Raw genomic sequence first — 22,342 nt, forward strand, 5'->3', positions numbered from 1 at the left:
CTACGCTAGATGGAGCGAAGTGGAAGAAAAAGAAAGAACACGCATTGGAACACAGAAAATGATTAATACTCGAATAATGCTACAAATATCCACATTGTGTTACCGTAGCTGTAGTACCAAGCATGACGAAGACAAAGATGACGATAACAACAATACTTTAATATAACACAGGAGATTCCCACAGGGTAGATAACATACACGTGTAGACATCAACAAGAACGGACCAGGAGTGAAGGAGAACACTGGGTATAAATACATGTGTCTAACAAAGGGAATTAAACAAGGAGGTGAGTTAATTAACAAGACACAGGTGGATCAAATGAACTAATGAAACAGGCAGGGGAAAACTAGGTCACAGAACACAGTACATGTAACATATCGCCCCCTCCGGGTAGGCGCGGCCTACAGAAAACAAAAATAGTCCAAGGGGGAGTGGAGGGTGGGAGGAGCCAAGGGGAAGCCTGAAGCAGGAGGAGCCAGATGTTGGTCCAGAGACCAACCATGATGAGGCCCCAGGGTGGAGTCGAAGACGGGAAACGCCATAGTGGAGAGTTGAGCGGCGCCACCCTGGGGACGGCCGATGGAGATGCCACCGATGATGGAGATCCAGGTGGAGCTGGAATGCAGAAGAGCCCAACCGACACTGCTGGATCTGGAGACCGAGCTTGAGCTGGGACGACGAGCATCCGAGGTGGAATCCGGGAACCTGAAGACTGAGACGGAGACAGTGCGACTGAGGACGAAGGAGGAGACGAGGGGAAGGGGGAGCCAGGTGAAACCGCAGGTGCAGGCTGGACAACGTCTGACCAAGTCGGAGCCTGTGGGACGAGGGAGCCCGGGAGCCTGAGTGAGTCACTGCCCCTTGAGATCAGTCCAAGTGTGTGTATCTGCAGGTCAGAGTGATGGGTGTGTGCCAAAAGGTCTTTAAAATGGTTGTGGCTAAAAGGAACGCAAAATCTCACCATAAAATAACAATAAATTAAATTTGCTACTTATCAGATTCTGTTTTATTAACCCTTACAGGGTAGGTTTAGGGTTGGGGTAGGTGTAGATGTTAAGAATAGGAGTAAGTTGAGCAGTACCTATAGTTACAATGTGCAGCAAGATAGTGGGGACTGACTTAAATGCCATATTATTCGACTACGCATTACTTTAAGGAAAGCTTACTATCTGTCTACATTCTGCCTTAAGAACAAAATGAGATTCAAAAAACAGATTTACAGCTGTTACAGCACAAACAGTAAGCTGGATGGAGGACTAAGGCTCAAACCTTTGCAAAACAACATTGTAGGTAAGACTAATTCTTTTATAATACATTTATTTCAAATACAAGTACCGGTAAACCTCAAAGATGAGTGTAAAAGCGTTTGCTCATTTTGATAGCAGCCACGCACTCAGAGAGGAGACTGGGGCAAGTTGTCACACGTTACTATCTTAGAAACTGTAATGGTTTCAGTTTCATAAGTACTTGTTTTCACTCGAATGCGTAGTTCAAGACTGTTGCAAATTAGGATAATTTTTTTGTGATTCCCCCCCCACCCCCACCCCCCCTCAAACTACAACTTTTTGCATATTGCAAAAGCCCTTGAGAAAAAAAAAAGGCCACAAAAGTGACAAAAACACAAATTTTTGTTGCTCTACAAAACAATGGGTTCATGTTTTTGTATTTTACAGTTTTGCTGTTTCAACTGTTGTTTTATGTTTCAGACTAGTTTTACTGTAATGTTTTTGCTGAAAAGCCTGTAAATGGAAGGTTTTCATTACAACTTACACCATACAGTGTGACAACATGAACTGAGTTTCTGGATGAGGGACATGTTCAGTTGGATTTTAGTAGTCCAGAAAGTCCATAAAATATTCACATAAATTCATCACAGAGTTTGTTTTTACAAGATAACTTTTATCCCTATCAAATTAAATGTAAGTAACTTTCCTGACATGTTGTCTTGATATAATACTTTTATTAGTAGTTATTACAAAATATTTTTTTTATGGTTTTTTTTTTTCTTCTTGTCACATAAAAATGCTTCTTCACTCTAAAAAATGTTGGGTTGAAAATGGACAAACCCAGCAGTTGGGTTAAATGTTTGCCCAACCTGCTGGGTAGTTTTATTTAACTCAACTATTGTTTAAAAATGACTGTATTGCTTGTTTAAAATGAACTCAAAGTATGTGGGAAATGAACATTTATGATGAATAATAATTAAACAATAAACATTTATTAAAGTGCTTATTAATAAATGTTCACATTTTGATTATTATTGTTGCCTCTAGTAATTATGAGTTTGATTTTTAAATTTTGGGTTCATTTTAAGCAAGCCATATAGTCATTTTTAAATAATAGTTGGGTTAAATAAAACTGCCCAGCACTTTGGGCAAACATTTAACCCAATTGCTAGGTTTGTCCATTTTCAGCCCAACTTGGGTTGTTTTTAAACGAACATTTTGTTACAAATCAAATGTAAGATGTATTTGTATTTAAAATGTATTTTAACTCTTTAAGTCATTTTTCCTTTTACAATAAACACACACACACACACAAAAGATCTAATTCACTTTTAATTAGGTGAAAACAGGATCATAATAGAAGTTTCTCTTTTTTGAAAAAAAATATTTGATCCGGACAACATAATGGTCATTACGTCAAGTCTGACGTCACGCGGCAGCGCTTCCGGGTCCAAACGCTCTATCTCATACTTAAACATTTAATAAAATAAAATAAAAAAAAATAATAAAAAAAATTAAAAACGCTCTATCTCATACGCCAGAGACAGCTGTTCATTTATTTTGGCACTGCCCTTATGTATCTTTTTTTTTTGGCAAAATGTACTTGACTTTATTGTGGGAAATGTTGATGGAAATTTTATTTTACAGTGGAAAGATGTTCTTTTAGGCATTATTGTAAACTCCAAAGATAAACAGACTTGCACTTATTTTATTATTTTTTTTTTATTTTAATGGCCAAATTTCATATCTATAAATGTAAATTTTCAGGTAAAAAAACATGTTTTATAGCATTTAAAAATGAAGTGAAATATTATATTGAATCTATATTGCCCTCAAAGAAACAAAAACTTTTTAATGTATTCCTATATATATTTTTGTATATCCCCCTAGCATTTGAGATTTCTGTATTGTTGTAATTGTATGGAATGTGTTTCTCTGTTCAATAAAATTTATTAAAAAACGCTCTATCTCATACCACAAGAAAACAAATATGTAATACTTTATCTCCATACAATATTCCAGATGGCCAGACAATGATTCATCTTTTATAAATCGTTAAAATATTAATGTCTGTGACGCTGTGAGCACGGAGACTGTTGTGTAGACCAGTGGTTCCCAAAGTCGGGGTCGCGACCCACCGGGGGGGGTCGCGAGACAGTGAGGGAGGGGTCGCGAGATGATTTCCAGAAATAAAAAAAATAAAAAATAAAAAAAATAATAATAATTAAACGATTAGAAAGAGTATATTCTATCAATAATTGTCACAAAATACTAAAAATAGTAGTTAAATTAAAAACAAAAACCATGCAAATAAAAAAAAAGCCATCAACCTTTCGAGTTTCCTTTCCTCGGCCGTGACTCCTGAGGTGATTACGACAGATTAATGACATAGTAGCAACAGCATCAGCTGCAGCAGGTCAGTTTACTGCAACATGTTAAACATTCAGACATGTGTCGAAATGAAACGTTGGTTAATATCGATCAAAAAAGACAACGCAGGGAGGCCGGCGGAGGAGAGCGGAGAAGCACGCGCTTCACATATGCCGCGTTTGCAGTGCGCAACTGCTCCATGGCTGTGTATCACAAACACAACATTTACTTATTTTTATTTCAAATCCAAAAGTTGTTACTGAATATGGCTTGTCAGCACAGCGATTCTCTTTGTATAGGCCTACACTATATTTCATAGATGTCACGTTTAAACGCACTATATTTAAACGTTTATTCATATCATACTTTATATTTATCTGAAGTAATACTTTAGATTTATATATTATGTTGCTTACGCAAGTGGCAAAACATTTTAACGTAAGCTTTATGTTAAAATCAAAAACGTTTTTTTTAAAAAAAAAAAAAACTTAAAATAGACAAAAACAGGCGACTCTCGTCTTTTCTTTCCTTTTAAATCTTTTTACAATAAATCCCTCAGGTCATAAAGAACTGTTTTTCCACCTTCACGAAGAGACGAGTGCTATTGTTTATGTCTCCTTGTTCACCTAAATGCCTGGTAAGGTGTTATTTTCCTTGCTTTACCCGAGGCAAAAATGCCGTGTTTAAACTGTGTAACAGAGACTTTGAACTATATGAATCTATGGTGAAATTACTAGTTTTTTCGCGTCAATACATGTTTATTTTAATGCGAACAGTGCGCTGTCGTTTTAATTCAGCGCTGTGCAGCACAGCAAAAATAGACTCGGCGCGTAAATGATCGCTGCACTGCTGCAGACGCACCGCTCCTGGAACGCACTGCCGGACCGCATCCGCGTGCAGTGTGAAATCCGTTAATATGGGCACAGAAAAAAATGCGCACTGCAAACAGAGTAGGCCTATGTGTGAAACATGCGTTAGTGCGTGTGCGCCTTTGTGCACAACTCATTAACCACCTCCGAGGATAGTGGGGGTCGCGAGTCACTGTCATCGTTATTTTGGGGGTCGTGGGCTGAAAAGTTTGGGAACCCCTGGTGTAGACTGTAAGTATTTAAAATGTTTTACTTTTTAAAATGATTGATGTTTAATATGAATAAATTATGCACATAAACGGAAGTCGATGGCATTCTCAAGTGAAACGAGTTGAGGCTTGGACCCGGAAACGGCGTTCCTTACATCACGATTTAACAAGCGGATAAACGCACCTGATTGAGGATGTCCGCTATGTCGAAAAATTTAACTGCCTCATTGGGGAATTCCCACTCAATGAGGAACGGCTCAGGGAGGAGGAAGATATAAAGGCAGTCTTCAGCTGTCACTAAGACATTAAACCAAAGACTCTCAGAAGAGAAGCAACCATTAAACCAGCTCACTAATTCCAGAGAAGGAACTCAACTGATTGACAGGTATGTGGCGTGCAATGGCAACTTGACGTCTTTTAAGTTCTGTTTTTAATCATTTTGTCAATGTTTAAACATTTTTATGCTTTATTTTAGAACGATGGCATGCGACCTATATGAAACGATAACCTTGACTTATGATCAGTAAGTATTACCAGATCAAACGGTTTTATATTATTTGTGTGATTTTTTTTTTTTTTTATAGTCTGTGTTGTTATTGCATTATCAAACAGTTCTTGATGACGCGTGAAGCAGACAAATCGTTTACTTCTTGATATTGCTTTGGTTTTATTTAAAATAGTTTGCCTAAAACTCTTCTGATTATATATTTGACTTGTTTCTTAAACAGTGCATCTGAGACAGACAGTGCATTTTACTCTGACAGTGCCGATTCTGATGAGATGGACTGCTCGGATCAACCAGCCATGGTGGGTTGCTTTTAAATTTGCTTATAGATGTGGTCTAATTCATATTAGATCATCTAAAACATAACTCTAAAATTAATTTCTCCAGAGCTGCCGATGCGACATGCACGAAGGCATCAAACTGGTAATGTCGAAGCATCCTTCTAGCATGAAGCAAGTGGTGAACATCTTCATTGCTCTGAAGAGGATGAAGCACGTCAAACCAAAGTCTTCAGAGTTTGGTGAAGAAGAGGTGCTCAACATCATCATGGAGAATGTGATCAGAGGTACCACTAGCAAACTTTTATGCAGCTAAAACTAGCTTCTGGTGGTTTGATTGTACATCGACTGTCAGGTGGATCTGGTACACCACCTCGGTCAAGATGATTAGTGCTGGTTGGCCACAACAAACCAGTTACTGTGTTCAGTTACCATATGACCTAGTTTGTCCAGCAAAACCACAATAATGTTATGAAATTGCAATACCAAACTAAAGGATAATTTTAGAATTGTTGAACTAATGAACCAAAACGGAAGTGACTCGAGCTGAATCATGACTATTATCTTTCAAGCAGCTTTAGAGCAAAATTTGAATTTGTCTAATAGTTTGCATCATCGACTATGTTTGCATGTGCACCGAAAATGTGATTATTTCCAATAATTATCAGAGTAAGATGTTTATGTGACACGAGCAAACCTTCACTCTGATTATTCTCTAAGAATTCTGGTTATTTTTCACCGCCATTATTCACATACTCCTATGAACAGCACAAATGATGAACTGACATACTGGCCACAGTTTTAACATCTTTCAATGGATGTATTGGATTTTTTTTTTTTTGCTGACTAATTCTCACCAGAAATAGTAGGTCATCCAGGTACTGTTTTATCAGTACTTCAAATTCGAACATACTCCGTGTCACATCCTGCTTTTCGCTTACTATAGATTCAGCCAAAGTGTTTGCATGCCTGTTTATTGTGCTTAAACGAAATAGTAAATCTTTTGTGCAATTTAGCAAATCAAGGGAACGAAATAGTAAATCGTCCACATGATTTATCAAATTGAGGGAACTAAATAGTAAATCGTGCACACAATTTAATTTTTTTTCTTGCATGTCATGTGCGTAATATTGTATAAAGCACTATAGAAATAAATATATGTGATTTGACTTGAGTATCAACTTGACCTAAAAAGGAATTTGACAACCAAACAGTTTAAGCATTTGCTTTTCATTGTTGTTGTTGTTGACGTTCACTAATGTCTTGTTACTTCCACAGAGCGTCGTATGGAAGCGGTTGAGGTTACACCATCTTACGATAAGACCAGCACGACCTTGCAATGCACCGTTTGTGATCAGCTCAAGAAGACTCTGGTGAAAAGCAGTGCATCTCCTCGTTTGATGGCTGTGACGCTGAGAGACGGAAACAGCGATTTCAAAGGTAAATCTCAAATGGGTTCAATGGGGTTCTTGACTCAATTTATGCTAAAAAGGTTCTATATAAGGAGAGGAGTCTTAGTGATTGCATAATACTTTCATGTTTAATGGGTCAATACAATTTATTTCTAGTGATAAAGTATGTTTATGAGCTGCTTAATTAATAAAAATGTAATTAAAATGAAAGATGAGTTAAATCTAAATCCATAAAATGATGGAAACCCCTAAAAGGTTCTAAGAACCGCATTCTAAGAAGTTCTATATAGAACATGTGCATTCACATTTAAACACATGACTTCAGAAATATCCTTTTGACGTTTCTCTCTTAACCTACACTTTTTGTTTTTTCAGTTCGATTCAGTCTGTCCACGTATGTATCACCGAGTGTCAAACCGAATGCATCCCAGCCTGTGTGTCTGGGCATTTCCAATAGCAATCTCTATCTTGCTTGTACCAATGATTCTTCCCCTCACCTGGTCTTGGAGGTTTGTTCACCACAACCAAGTTCCACAACCTTCTACCAATTGTTTTCCCCCACATTATAAAGTAAGGATCTAATCTCCTTTTTATTATTTCAGGAGATCACTGGACCCCTCAAAACCATTAAAGCTGGTGACCCACATGAAAACCTCCTGTTCTTCAGGAGAGAGACCGGTGTGGCTAATAACACTTTTGAATCCGTTAAATATCCTGGATGGTTTATTAGCACGGATTATGCGGATAGTAAGCCGGTGGATATGTGTCAGGTGCCAAGTAGCCGATTGACAAACTTCACGCTGGAGGACAAACAACAGATCCGGAGTTAAGAATCAAATTTGATTTCCTAAATATTTCCAGAGAGTATGTACTAAGTACAGTTTATGATCTGGATTTATTGATCGTTCCAAACCTTGTAAGACTTGATGTAGAGGCAGCTGTTAGACTCCTGCAGATCTTGGGCTTCTGTATCTTGTTTTTTGCACTATGTGACGACATTAATGTGGTAATTGTAAATTCACGTTGAATTTTTTTTTCTAAGTATTAATGTTTTTCTATATTCATAATTTGTAATAATATTTAATATTTATTTTAAAGTATTCTAAATTATTTTAAGTGTAATTATTTAAAAAAATCAAACTTTGTTTTGCTCTTGATTGTGTTATGAAATAAACCTATGAAATAATCATTACATGTTGTCGAGTTGATCAGATCTTCAGACCTAGAGTGCTTCATTTTAATTTTGGGACGTCTCCAGCTAAATTTTCAACATTTAAAAAAAAATAAAACATGATAAATGTTGACAATTTACTTCCTTCTGAACATGTGGGGAAATATATCAAAGATGTTGTTTATCCAAGCACACATTTTAATCACACCTAAAAATATAGGGGATATATATATATGTGTGTGTGTGTGTGTGTGTGTGTGTGTGTGTGTGTATACACCGATCAGGCATAACATTATAAGCACTGACAGGTGAAGTGAATAACACTGATGATCTCTTGATCACGGCACCTGTTAGTGGGTGGGATATATTAGGCAGCAAGTGAACATTTTGTCCTCAAAGTTGATGTGTTAGAAGCAGGAAAAATGGGTAAGCGTAAGGATTTGAGTGAGTTTGACAAGGGCCAAATTGTGATGGCTAGACGACTGGGTCAGAGCATCTCCAAAACTGCAGCTTTTGTGGGGTGTTCCCGGTCTGCAGTGGTCAGTTTCTATCAAAAGTGCTCCAAGGAAGGAACAGTGGTGAACCGGCGACAGGGTCATGGGCGGCCAAGACTCAATGATGCACGTGTGGAGCGAAGGCTGGCCCGTGTGGTCTGATCCAACAGAAGAGCTAATGGAGCTCAAATTGCTCAAGAAGTTAATGCTGGTTCTGATAGAAAGGTGTCAGAATACACAGTGCATCACAGTGCATGAGCATGTGAGCATCAGAACTGGACCACAGAGCAATGGAAGAAGGTGGCTTGGTCTGATGAATCACGTTTTCTTTTACATCATGTGGATGGCCGGATGCGTGTGCGTCACTTACCTGGGGAACACATGGCACCAGGATGCATTATGGGAAGAAGGCAAGCTGGTGGAGGCAGTGTGATGCTTTGGGCAATGTTCTGCTGGGAAACCTTGGGTCCTGCCATCCATGTGGATGTTACTTTGACACGTAAAACATACCTAAGCATTGTTGCAGACCATGTAAAGCCTTTCATGGAAACGGTATTCCCTGGTGGCTGTGGCCTCTTTCAGCAAGATAATTCGTCCTGCCACAAAGCAAAAATGGTACAGGAATGGATTGAGGAGAACAACAACGAGTTTGAGGTGTTGACTTGGCCTCCAAATTTGCGTTTTTGGCGGGATTCCCCTGGTAAAATTTGCATTCCAGGGGCTAAATGTCACATTAATTTGGGTCAATTCAACCCGCGGACATGAAAAACAACCTGCAGAAACAGTGTAAAAGTAGCCCAATTCCGCTGGAAAACCATGGACTTGACAACACTGCTCTCGGGAGCGCGCGTAACCATCACATCCTTTTATATTTTCCCGGCAAAAACGTCCCGAGGCCAGCCTAGGAAGTCGGGAAAGGGCTCGGTTTTTTAAGTTTTGTTACCAGGTGTTCAAACAATGGCAATAAAATGCGATTAATACATAAAAAATTCTTATATATAGCCCCTTGAATTAGGTAATCCCTGAAGAGAGTAAATGAAAATGCAATCTCAATTCTGGACACGCTCAGTAAAGTGACACTGCACGTCTGAATGTCAGTGAAGATAGTTCAGAGGAAAGATCCTGCATCATTTGAGCAGATACACACAACCTGGGCTGCATTAATGCACGGGCCCCGGTGATGCAGGAAAAAATATAACCGCATTTTACAATGTGATGACTGTCCCTTTAACATCGCTTTGCTTTGAATACATGTGCGGTTCTGCGCGTGAAGTGCATCAAGACGGCAAGACCAGCAAGGTATGGATCAGACTTGCTGTCAGCAGCCTTTTTCAGAAGTTGCTTGAGAATATGAACACCTTTCTCGGCCTTGCGATTTGACTGGGCATACTCTGGACTAGAAGTTACATGCTTGAAGTCATATTGCACTGAAAACTCTTGCCACTCTTTGCTGCTGAAGCATGGGCCATGGTCACTGATGACAGTCTGTGGTATGCCATGTCTTGCAAAAATTGATTTTGCATGTGTAATTACGCACTTTGTAGACATGCTAGATAGTAAAGCCAATTCAGGGTAATTTGAGTAGTAGTCGATCACCACTAGATAATTATTGCCTTTCAGATGGAAGAGATCCATTCCAACCTTCTCCCAGGGTGATGTCGGTAAGTTCGGAATTATCATTGGCTTTTTGATTTGCTTGTTTCTGAATTTCTGACACGCGTCACACTCAATGTTCCCTCTAAGCTGCGCGCGTGCGCGGCCGCGCAGAAGAAATAATTGCCGCGCAGAGAACAGACATGAAAATGATTGTAGTAGTTTAAATGAGAAATAATTGCAGTGCTCTGGACAACCGCTATAGAGTTATTGTCGCTATAGAGTTGGAACCGGTGAATGCGGTTTACAGGTTTCATAGAAAGAAAACGATTGAGCACGTGCGCTGGCTGGCCCTGAGCCAAATCAGTCGCGGTAAGAATACTGTCATGTTTGCGGACTAAATACCTCAACACGAGAGACAACGCGAAATGAAAAGAAATGAGAACTAAAACGTCATGTTTTAATGAAAAGTGGTGGAAATAACGGATGATGGGCACAGAATGCTAACAAAACTCTCGAGACATTTACAATCACACTCCCACCACAGGTGAAGCGTGCAAACTCAAAATACATCAGTGATATACCTCAGTTTAAATAGATTTTTGTGTGTGGTGGTGGTGGTGTGGGTTTCAGGGATGTTTAGATAACTATAAACGAGTTAACGTTCACTTTTCTTAAAAATATTTAGCTATCAGTTTAAATGCTTCAGTTTGTTTTCACTATGTAATATATTAAAACAAATGGAAGCATTTAAACTGATATAATACTGTATATCAGTTTAAATACTTAAATATTATATTTTATTATATTATAATGTAAGCCTAATAAAAAATTGATCTCACAAGGGGATTGTTTAGGGCTCCTTGTCACGAAAAATCTTAACGTCCTGGTATATAAAATCTTCGAAATTCATAAACAATAAACATGTAATTTTGATGGTTTAACACTGTCTGTTGCTAATAATTGACTGTACAAAAATACATTATGGTTGTCCCAAACCATCACTGTAACTGCTCATATTATATTATTATAAAGAATCGAACTGTCCTGCAGGAGGACAGAAATTATTTTTTAATAGAATTTCTTGGTAAAGACTGGTACAGTTAATACAGCAATGTGAAAAAATCTCAAGAAACCTAAAATGTGCTTAATTTAGTGACTGAACTGCTTGTTTTCAAACATATTATTTAATAAATCACTAAGTTACATCAAGGGTCAAATAAAATAGAAACGGCACATTAAAGTTAAATGTTACAGTTGCATGATAAAACCATTTTTGTGTGTGTGTGTGTGTGTGTGTGTGTGTGTTTACGTTCATTGTACAGGTCTGATATACAGTATGTTTTTGCTCAGGTGGCCAAAATGTGCGCTCAACAGAGAAAAGTTTTGCTCAGCGAGAAAAAAAAAATAGAGGGAACATTGGTCACACTGTCTCACCAGATTTTCGATGTCTTTGTTAATTCCAGACCAGAAGACTGTCTCTCGCTCTCCTCTTACATTTTTCTACACCGAGATGACCTTCATGAATTCTGTGTAGTATGTCTTGTCTCGAGCTTTGTGGAATGACGATTCTGTTTTGTTTCAGGAGAATTCCATCCACAACACATAGATCACCTCTGATGTCATTGTATTTTGGAGATGAACCCGTCAGCCATCCATTATCCATGTTGTCAATGACAGCTTGCAATTCAGTGTCTTTTTTGGTTCCCTCTGCTATTTGCTTTGACTTTGCATCTGACACAGGAAATGCAGTACGTACCATGTTCACATGAATCTCAGCATCTCCTTCTTTTGTACTCTCACTGCTTCTTATGGGTGCTCGTGAGAGGGTATCTGCCAGCACTAAGTAGCCTATTTACCAGGCGTATACACAAAATCAAAATCGTACCTCTGCGATTTCATTATTAGTCTTTAAATCCTTGGTGTCATTTTATTCAGATTCTTTTTTACTATTGCAATTAGTGGACGATGATCAGTGTAACACAGTTCGTAAATATGGGAAGAAGGAGGCGGGAACCGGCGAACGTTAAAACAATAATCTTTAATAAAATAAACAAAGAACAAAACGAAAGTAATGCCAGCACACCCTCGCGGACGTCTGCCGGCCACACAAACATAATAAAACATAAAATAATATCCAGTATTTTGACAGCATCCTCTTGACTTTGTGCATCAACTGATAACTGTCCATTTTGGATGTTCTCAGATTCCAGCATATTTTCACAGGTTACCATGCCGACGAAGAATGTATCGCTCGTTTCCCGAACGACGATGTAACTCGCTGCTGAACTACCATAGTACGATGCATCTAGTCACGTCTGTTTCCCGAAACCGTATTGTCGCAAACCTGTCGTTCAACGCAGGTGGTGGAGTAATAACTTCTTTAAATGAATCCGTTTGAGATCGAATTAATGCTAGAATTTCTGCTATAAATTACGGACATGGCAGGAAAGAGGACTAATTCTCATTTTCCTCAGTTATTTTGCTTTATTTCCAGATTAAGTCAAATGCTTGTTCTTACGTACTAGAGCACGTACACTGTAAAAAAAATCCCAGTAAAATTTACGGTAAAAAACCGGCAGCTGTGGTTGCCAGAACTTTACCGTAAAAAATACGGTAGCAATGTAAAAAAAAATCTGTTAGATTTACGGTAAAATAACGTATTTCATTAACTGATATAATGTTAATTTACCAACCTAATGAAGTACTAATATCTGTTTTGTACCTTTATAATACACTGACAGTCACCAAACACAGTGGTGATAAGAGTCACATGATTAATTAAAGTTCATCACAAGCAGCTTTTCCACAAGCTGAGAAGGACAACACTAACATATAGAAGGTGCACACAGTGTCATTCACACACACACTAAACACCATCATGGTAACATGCATGAAATTTTAAAAATGCAATAAACATTAATTTAACAACATTAGATGCAACATAAAACCCTAATGTACATAACTGATTAGAAAAAAATGAGAAAAACTAAGAAGAAACAGAGTTATTTCAACGAAAATATATCAAATGTGAAGTGTCACGCAGGGAATTGTGCGAATGCCAATTTACGGTTTTTCACTGTAAATTTTACAATGAATTGTTATTTTTCACTTCCAAAAACTGTGAATTTAACAGTATTTTACTGTAAAATTACATTAAATGTACCGTTAGATCTATTACAGTTATTCACCGTATATAGTACGGAAACTTTCTGTAAACCAATTAAGTTTTTCACCGCAGCATTTTTGCAGTCTTTTACTGTTAAAATCACGGTCATTTTTTACAGTGTACGCACAGGCGCACTCTCCAAAAACGGTGCTTTAAATCTCTTGACAAACTAAAATATAGGCTATAAATGACATTTGTATATAGGCTATTCGAAATAAAAGATATACATTGTACTTATTTTGCTCAAGATAATGATTTATTAAGTCCACATGTCCTAAAAACAAGAAACTATGCTTCTAACCACAGCTCGAGAGCTGTCGTTCCAACCACACAAGTTTGCGATGCAGTTTGCGAATGGTCGTTTGAACGATGGTTTCGGGAAACACCGGAACGACGGAACTTGCGAAGTTAGTTGGCTAACGATGCTTTTGGGAAACGCACCCCAGGTCAGTTTCTTTTATCATCTTGACAGATCGCTCTTTTTGTCTCACTTTTCCTTTAGAAAAACACTGTTTTGCGAAATGATTTTTACCATTAGGCTACACTTTGCACATTGTTTTCCGAAAGCTGGACACTGCTTAGGCAGATGTTCGGTCATCGTTTGCAACTATAAGCTCCATCCTTCCGTTTTACAGCTCTGGACATGCGTCGCTTTCCTTTGAAAGATACTGCACCGATTGTGGCATCTGCATTTGGAGACACAGTCTTTGGCATCATCTCTCCAAACGTTTTCACATGAAGTTTCACATGAAGTTCGCTGGCTTGACAAATTTTAATTGCCTCTTGCAAAGTGAGCTCTGTTTCTCTCAGCAAACGTTGTCTGACCTTTGCATCACTGTGATGCCAAAGACAACTTGATCTCTTATCATTGATTCATTCAGCTGGTCAAAATTGCATGTCTTTGCTTTGAGTCTGAGGTCAGTCAGAAAGTTATCAAACGTTTCTTGCTGTTGCTGCACACGTGAACGAAATACACATCTTTCCTAAGTTTCGTTCTTTTTGGGTGAACAGTGAGCAGTAAATTTGGCTAACACATCATCAAGCTTGTTTTTGTCTTCATTCTCATCAAAGACAAATGTATTATAGGCTACACTTCAATAGCCTGTGGACCAGCAATCGTAAGAAGTAAAGCAACCTTCTGACATTCACAACATGTCTGTCTTTTATTTCTTTACTTTTAACATGTGTAAGCTTAATTGTATGGTACTCCACACATAATTTAGCACAGTGCCATCTAGTGGCTTTCTTAAATAACAACAATCAAATATCATCACATAAGGATGTCTTATTAAAGAAAAGTAACCATAATATAAAATTGATGGTTATTCCCTGTGAGGTGCAAAATGCTGTGTTTCCTTTCTTACTTTGCAATCCAACGGTTGTTTTTCTTGTCAGCCTCAATGACGTATACAGCCTTCAAATGCAACCTCCAGAGGATGCAGCCTTTTGAAATGAGTAGCCTGTACAAATAGTTAAGACTATGTGCCAATTTGTAGTTCATGCAGTGATATTTATATTTTATAACAGACCTATAGATTCGGATGTTTTGGTAATGGCATTTATTCATGCAAAATAAAAGGCTGATAACTTGCACTTTGTGATTAAGAAGATTGAGTGAATGTAGGTAATAGTTCTGGTGGATCAAGAGGTAAAGCCCAGGGGCCCCTTGTAGGCTTAATGCGGACCTGCACACAACTGATCTATTGCAATGATTTTCATACATTTTTAAGTGTTATTTAATTGCCCAAATGCTTACTGCGGTCACTGTTATTGTGCACGGTGCTTTCAATTCAGTGTACTTGTGTAATTTATTTGTTAGAAAAATGACTGTTTATGTTTTGTGATGTTTATGAGAACTAAATTCAAACGTATTTGTCAAGTAAGTTACATTTCCAAAGAACTTGCTTAAAAACCCACCATGTTGCTCATTTGTGGTTGTGGTGCTTCTGTTTCTGAGATTGTCGAGCCAAAGCATCAAAATATTTAAAATAATAATTGTGTGAAAACATTTAATCCTTTTTTATTAATGACTATTTAATCTGTAAGCATCATGCATTATTATTCGTTATTTATCTATGAGTAGTTGTGGTGTGGCTGGCTTTTTTTTTTTTACAACCTTATGACCAATGCCACTTCCTTTTGCCATGCAGCACGCGAATGACAGAAGACTGGAAGTACATATATTGTCATACTCCTATTCTGAGATAAAGTGCAGTGCGTGTGTGTATGAATATAGCCTACTACTGTTCAAAAGTTCACTACTGCTGCATTTATTTGATCAAAAATACAGTAAAAACTGTAATGTGAAATATTATTACGACTGAAAATATATATTAAAATGTAATTTATTCCTGTGATCAAAGCTGAAATTTCCTCCAGTCTTCAGTGTCACATGATCCTTCAGAAATCATTCTAATATGATGATTTGAGAAACATTATTATCAATGTTGAAAACAGTTGTGCTGCTTCATATTGTTGTGGTAACCATGATTCAAGAATTCTTTGATGAATAGAAAGTTTATTAAAAAACAGAGAAATCTTTTGTAACATTATAAATGTCTTCACTGTCACTTTTGATCAATTGAAGGCATCATTGCTGAACAAAAGTTTTCATTTCTTTCTTTCAAAAAAAAACAAAAACAAAAATTAAAAATCTTCCTGACTCCAAACTTTTGAATAGCACCATTTCAGCAGTAATATTTATATGAAATATTATCTCTTATAACAATGTTATTTTTGTGTTATTTATCCCTCTTTCTTTCTTCACACACCCAATTAGATGCCTGTAACTGGTTGAATGCTGTATTAGCCTATATCTAATGATGCAACACAGGTTATGCTTCCGGTTATACTTCAATGACACACATAGACAGATTGAGTCATGGAAGGCCACACAAGTCCAAGGCAAACTGGATAGACTGGGTAAAACAGGCGGGGACTGGTGTTTGTCTGTTGTCTTTCACAATTTCCTGTGCATTTTCCTCCTGTTTACAAATTCTGATTTGTGTCACTGCTCTCTGATTACCAAATGAATGCACATTAACTCATTGTCTCATACTAACACACCTTATGAGCAGATGTGTTGTCCTCAGTGTAAAGTAAATGCAATTCATTTCATGTTACAGAACTGTTACAGAACCTATGGAATGAGGAAGTTGCATAAGCACAGAAACTCTGCTGTGGACACTCCAGCGTAAGTAAATGGGGATTGCCTGTAAAAAAAAATCCTCACTTTTTGAATAACATTTTCCTAATAACCCAATTGTGGATATTCTGTCACTGGAGAATAGGTCATTAATTAATCTAGAACTTTTTCTGTATTCTGACCTCAGTGAAAATGAAAGTTAATAAGATCATGTGTCTGTATTGTTAAAGTCTATTGCAGAGATCTTACTAGGCCTAGTTAAAGTCACCATGAAATCACAATTTGAGAATCATGGAATATTGCAGTATTTACCAGTGGCGTAGCCAGAATTTTATGTTTGGGGGGCCCATCTAAAAATGAGGGGTGCTCTATAGGGGGCGACAAGTGACTGTTAAAATGTATTTCATTCATTAATTTAATTTTTTTTTTTTTTTTCTACATGATGAATTCTTTAAATAATAATAATAAAATCATCTATAACAGTTTAGACATTTAGAAATTAATTTTGAACATTAAATAAAACATTTTGTCATAACCTCAAAGTATAAATTAGTAAGCAAATTAGCCCTATATTATTTTGTTTGATTGTGTAATTTGCTTTTTGAATCGTGTAAAAACCGTGATCTCTATTCTAAAAAATACAGATTATCCAGAGTCATAACTTCCACGAGCCATTTTGGTTAGCTAAATATAATAATTCAATAAGCATCTATTTAGACTACAATAAGCACAACTTTAAAAATATATATATTAAATAGGTAATAAAAATAGGCCTATAGAGAGCTGGCTGACTAAAGTAGGCTAAGTTTAAAAATTATATCATTTGTACTTGGAGTTATTATAAAAAGATACTTAATTTCTTTACAACTTATAGGTGTTATTTTAACAGTCAGTTAAGTAAGTTTGATAGCTTCTAGCAACATTAAATCCAGGAGAGAAGACAATTCTAGAGAAAAAGCATGTTTGATTTACATGGAACAAAGTTTGAGCGCGCACACAATATCTGAGCGAGAGCAAATAACGCCACGGAAACTGCCTCAAATGAACTATAACGACGAGAAGAAAGCTGTGTGCGCTGCAGTCAGAGGTTCTTGATTCTCTAACGACTTGAGTATCTGAGCCTGAGCACCCACCGGATTTCACTGCATTGAGATGCGCGTCCTGGAAACTGGAAGCATCGGGTGCCGCTTCACGTTGCCACTCACCGCATAATAACGAACTCTCACGCGCAAAGATAAAAACAGCTGTTGCATTTTACCGCGCAGCATGCGTCAGTGTAACAAATCAACGTGAGAAAAAATCGATAAGAAATCTGGGGGGGTGGGCCTACATGTTTATGATTCATCCTATGATTCATCCATGTTTTTTTTTTTTTAATTCATGTGCCCTCATAATCTTTAATCAAAACATCTTCCCCTCCCTCTTGCAGTGACATCTCTTCTCTTCTCTGATGATGTGTTTACTGGCACAAGGGCGGGGCATCCTGTCACTCCCATGAGATTGACCAATAGAAAACCACAACCATCCAATCAATTCCCCATGGACCACCCTACATTTTTCTTGTTCAAGAAGCCATTTCACCTGGATATACATCACAAATAAAAAAAAATAAAATAAAAAAAACGCAACTTCTGGTTAATGCCGACTTTAAGCACTAATGCTATTTCTTTGCCATTGTTTCATCTGTGTGCACAGTGATTTAGGAGCACAAAAAGGTGTTTTGTATTTTTATGACTTTAAATAAAAGATTCCATCTTAAAATGCATTCTGTCTACGTATTGTCCATCATCAGCACACTGTCCCTGTTCTGTCAGCCTGATTTTTGTATTCGCACGGACCACAGCGCATGCGCAAGCGATTTGAACGTTCGAAAACAAAAGTCCACTGCCCTCATGGTCAAATGTGCAATAGACCAGTTTTAGGTGTAATGCATTACTAAATAATGTACTTTAATTACTTTTCACTTGAAAAAGTAAAGTAAGGGATTACTTTTATTTTTATGTAATTTAAATACAGTTACGTCTGATGTAATTGCCTTAAATACTATCCAATATTGGATTTAACATCAAAATTAACGTCTAATGATAGAATGTATGTTTTTAATGTAAACTGTTTAAATACTTTGTTTTTGTTTAAATAGCTATATTATTTATTTGAAAGAATTAAAAGAGTCGTTTTATATCTGTCTTAGTATTGTTCAACTGGTCGAGCTTGATTAGTAATAAGTAATGCAAGTAACATTTTAGAGAGAGTAATTAGTACAGTAATCTATTTAGACTGTTGAAGATATAATTTGTAGCTAGTAATTAATAACTTACCCAACACTACGCTAGATGGAGCAAAGTGGACGAAAAAGAAAGAACACGCATTGGAACACAGAAAATGATTAATACCTTTAGTCAGAAATGTGTGGCATTAATCTTGTGAACTCATTTGTACTAGAAGTCAGATTTTCTTGTAAATGTTTCAGTTCAACTTTTCACTTATACTCTCATGCAGATTATATAATTTGTAGAAACATGCAAAAGCTTTGGACCCCACTGAATGAGGACAACACAATAATTTCAGTCGATTTCAGTCATTTTCAGTCATAACAGTCATCTTTCTCTGGCTATCTCATGGACACTTTCTGCAGCCACTGCTGTTTGACCTCTCTGACCTCTGAATGTGATATTATGGGATGTTATCACAGTTTTGCAGCACTGCCTCTTCAGAGGATCATTTCTTGAGATCAGTCCAAGTGTGCGTATCTGCAGGTCAGAGTAATGGGCGTGTGCCGAAAGGTCTTTAAAATGGATGTGGCTAGAAGGGACGCAAAAATCTCACCATAAAATAACAATAAATTAAATTTGCTACTTATCAGATTGTGTTTTATTAACCCTTACAGGGTAGGTTTAGGGTTGGGGTAGGTGTAGATGTTAAGAATAGGAATAAGTTGAGCAGTACCTATAGTTACAATGTGCAGCAAGATAGCAGGGACTGACTTAAGGACTATCACTCAAATTCATGAACAAAGGGCCAGTCCTTTCCAGTGTCACCCACCCATTGTGTACTGAATTTCAACTGCTTCCCTCAGGCCAGAGATTTAAAAATTTGAGATTAACTCAAGTGTACTACAAGTGGTAAGTAAATACATATTTTTAATACAGAGATAGTATGTTAAGAGCACATTTTAGTTCATATTCATGGTGTCTCAAAATAGCACAGTTAAGACTTAAATGTTCTTAAGATTATCTTGAGAAGTACTAAAGAAGAATTTTTAGTGTATTAAGTACAAAATGAGTGCGTGAAAATAGGGCACTTTAAGTACATAATGGAAGTGTACTTTTTTTCACCTGAGGAGACCTGATTGTGACTTTTCCTATTCTTGCCATACTTCATCCTTCAGTGCAATAAAATTGCAAAAAACAAAAACAAAAAATAAGCAAAAGAACTATAAAAGGGAGTGGAAATGGCAAATGGTTAGAGTGGTAATTTTGTGTCATTTTCATGTTAAAGAGTGTTTGTTTTCCACCAGGTGACAGAAACTTGCACATTTTCAGGCCACTAAAACGCCACTGTCGGGTAAATGAACAGCCAAAATGCATATAAAGTTTTCCGTTTTTAGTTGAAAACAGTGTTGTGTAAACGGCCCCTAAGACTGCTGCCACGGGTTGTTTTATTTTGTGCATGTCAAATAAAATCAGTCATAAATAAATATCATTTTTTTATTAATCATTTTATCATTTTTTTATCATTTATCATTTTTTTTTTATTTTTAATATCATTTTTTTTGTAATGGTATTTATTGATCTTCACTCATTTCAAATACAGTTTCAGAGTGTTATTTACATAAAAAAAATAAGTTCATAAGTATTTAATGAAAAATTTAATGAAATTCACTGCATTTCATCAACTTTCACGAAATTGAGGGTACGCGCCATATTATTCGACTACAGATTACTTTACAGAAAGCTTAGGGTACGACCTACTATCTATATTCTGCCTTAAGAACAAAAATGGTGCAACCGAATTCAGAGTTAGTTACAAACTAAAAGAGATTTACTGGCCTTCACAGCACAAAGAGTAAGCTGGATGGAGGACTAAGGCTCAAACTTTTGCAAAACAACATTGTAGGTGTCACGAATCCTGTCAGTTCCGGACTACACTTCCCATAGTCCTCCCTGCCAGTCACATGCACACTCCTCACCAATCACCTGTTGCCAAATACAGCTTCGCACATTATCTGGACTATTTAAGACTCACTCACACACCACCTCTTGGCGAAGTCTTAATTCACCCTTGTGTTCAATTCCGAGCGTTTCCCTGTGTTTATTGTCTGCCTGTCTTAGAACCTGTCTGTGTACCGTTTATGATCCTCTGCTGCCAGCCTTTGGACTTTGCATTGTTTCCTGACCTGTGAATGATATCTGCCTGTCCTGACCTTCGCCTGTATCCCGACCACGATTCTGCCTAGCCCTTGCTGTTCCTGTTTGCCCCTGCTTAGACCCTGCCTGTACGACCACGCTTACTTATAATAAAGCTCGCAAATGGATTTCTGCCTGAGTCCCGTCACGTTACAATAGGTAAAACGAATACTTTTCTAAATACCTAAGTACCAGTAAACCTCAAAGATGAGTGTAAAAGCATTTGTTCATTCTGATAGCAGCCACATATTCAGAGAGGAGACTGGGGCAAGTTGTCACACGTTACTATCTTAGAAACTGTAATGTTTTCAGTTTCATAAATACTTGTTTTCACATGTTAGGTTTGAATGTGTAGTTCAAGACTGTTGCAAATTAGGATAATTTTTTTGTGATTTTTTTTTTTATCCCCCCTCAAACTAAAACTTTTTGCATATTGCAAAAGCCCTTGAGGAAACAAATGACCACAAAAGTGACAAAAACACAAATTTTTGTTGCTCAAGAAAACAAAGATTTATTGTTTTTGTATTTTACAGTTTTGTAGTTTCAACTGTTGTTTTATGTTTCAGACTAGATTTACTCTAATGTTTTTGCTGAAAAGCCTGTAAATGGAAGGTTTTCATTACAACTTACACCATACAGTGTGACAACATGAACTGAGTTTCTGGATGAGGGACATGTTCAGTTGGATTTTAGTAGTCCATAAAATATTCACATAAATTCATCACAGAGTTTGTTTTTACAAGATAACTTTTATCCCTATCAAATTAAATGTAAGTAACTTTCCTGACATGTTGTCTTGATATAATACTTTTATTAGTAGTTATTACAAAATATAATTTTTTTAATGTTTGTTTTTTTTTTTTTTTCTTCTTGTCACACAAAAATGCTTCTTCACTCTAAAAAATGTTGGGTTGAAAATGGACAAACCCAGCAGTTGGGTTAAATGTTTGCCCAACCTGCTGGGTAGTTTTATTTAACTCAACTATTGTTTAAAAATGACTGTATTGCTTGTTTAAAATGAACTCAAAGTATGTGGGAAATGAACATTAATGATGAATAATAATTAAACAATAAACATTTATTAAATTGCTTATTAATAAATGTTCATCTTTTGATTATTATTGTTGCCTCTAGTAATTATGTGTTTGATTTTTAATTTTCAACCTATTTTGGGTTCATTTAAAGCCAGCCATATAGTAATTTTTAAATAATAGTTGGGTTAAATAAAACTACCCAGCACTTTGGGCAAACATTTAACCCAACCGCTGGGTTTGTCCATTTCCAACCCAACTTGGGTTGTTTTTAAACGAACATTTTGTTGCAAATCAAATGTAAGACTTTGAATTCTTTTTTCCTTTTATAATAAACACAAAAAATATCAAACTGACTTTTAATTAGGTGAAAACAGGATCATAATAGAAGGGTTTCTCTTTTTAGTTCCGGACAACATAACGATCATTACGTCATCGTGAGTGCACGTGAGCTTGAGCATGA

At 36.8% G+C, this 22,342-nt stretch overlaps 1 protein-coding gene and 1 long non-coding RNA gene across 3 annotated transcripts; both read left to right on the forward strand.

The window, feature by feature from the left end:
• The first annotated feature begins 4,858 nt into the window (after positions 1-4,858).
• LOC125262403 (interleukin-1 beta-like) lies at positions 4,859-8,062 on the forward strand. The gene is made up of 7 exons (XM_048181165.1): positions 4,859-5,060; positions 5,151-5,198; positions 5,404-5,482; positions 5,568-5,745; positions 6,737-6,898; positions 7,246-7,379; positions 7,473-8,062. The coding sequence occupies exons 2-7, from the start codon at positions 5,155-5,157 to the stop codon at positions 7,698-7,700; spliced, it is 825 nt and encodes a 274-aa protein (XP_048037122.1). The 5' UTR covers positions 4,859-5,060; positions 5,151-5,154; the 3' UTR covers positions 7,701-8,062.
• A 977-nt stretch (positions 8,063-9,039) lies between these two features.
• LOC125262988 lies at positions 9,040-18,207 on the forward strand. 2 transcript variants are annotated; one of them, XR_007183670.1, is made up of 4 exons: positions 9,040-10,196; positions 11,714-11,879; positions 16,423-16,490; positions 17,872-18,207. It is a non-coding gene; the product is annotated as an uncharacterized LOC125262988 (long non-coding RNA). The 2 variants fall into 2 exon arrangements; XR_007183671.1 differs by lacking the exons at positions 9,040-10,196; positions 11,714-11,879 and adding an exon at positions 15,711-16,219.
• The last annotated feature ends 4,135 nt before the right edge of the window (positions 18,208-22,342 follow it).

Source organism: Megalobrama amblycephala, linkage group LG2, assembly GCF_018812025.1.
Source record: "Megalobrama amblycephala isolate DHTTF-2021 linkage group LG2, ASM1881202v1, whole genome shotgun sequence".
Classification (NCBI taxonomy): Eukaryota; Metazoa; Chordata; class Actinopteri; order Cypriniformes; family Xenocyprididae; genus Megalobrama; species Megalobrama amblycephala.

Coding starts and splice junctions, on each gene's coding strand:
- LOC125262403 (XM_048181165.1), top strand. CDS start 5,155: ATGGCATGCGACCTATATGAAACGATAACCTTGACTTATGATCA. Junction 5,746..6,736: donor CATGGAGAATGTGATCAGAG/GTACCACTAGCA, acceptor TTACTTCCACAG/AGCGTCGTATGGAAGCGGTT. Junction 6,899..7,245: donor CGGAAACAGCGATTTCAAAG/GTAAATCTCAAA, acceptor TTGTTTTTTCAG/TTCGATTCAGTCTGTCCACG.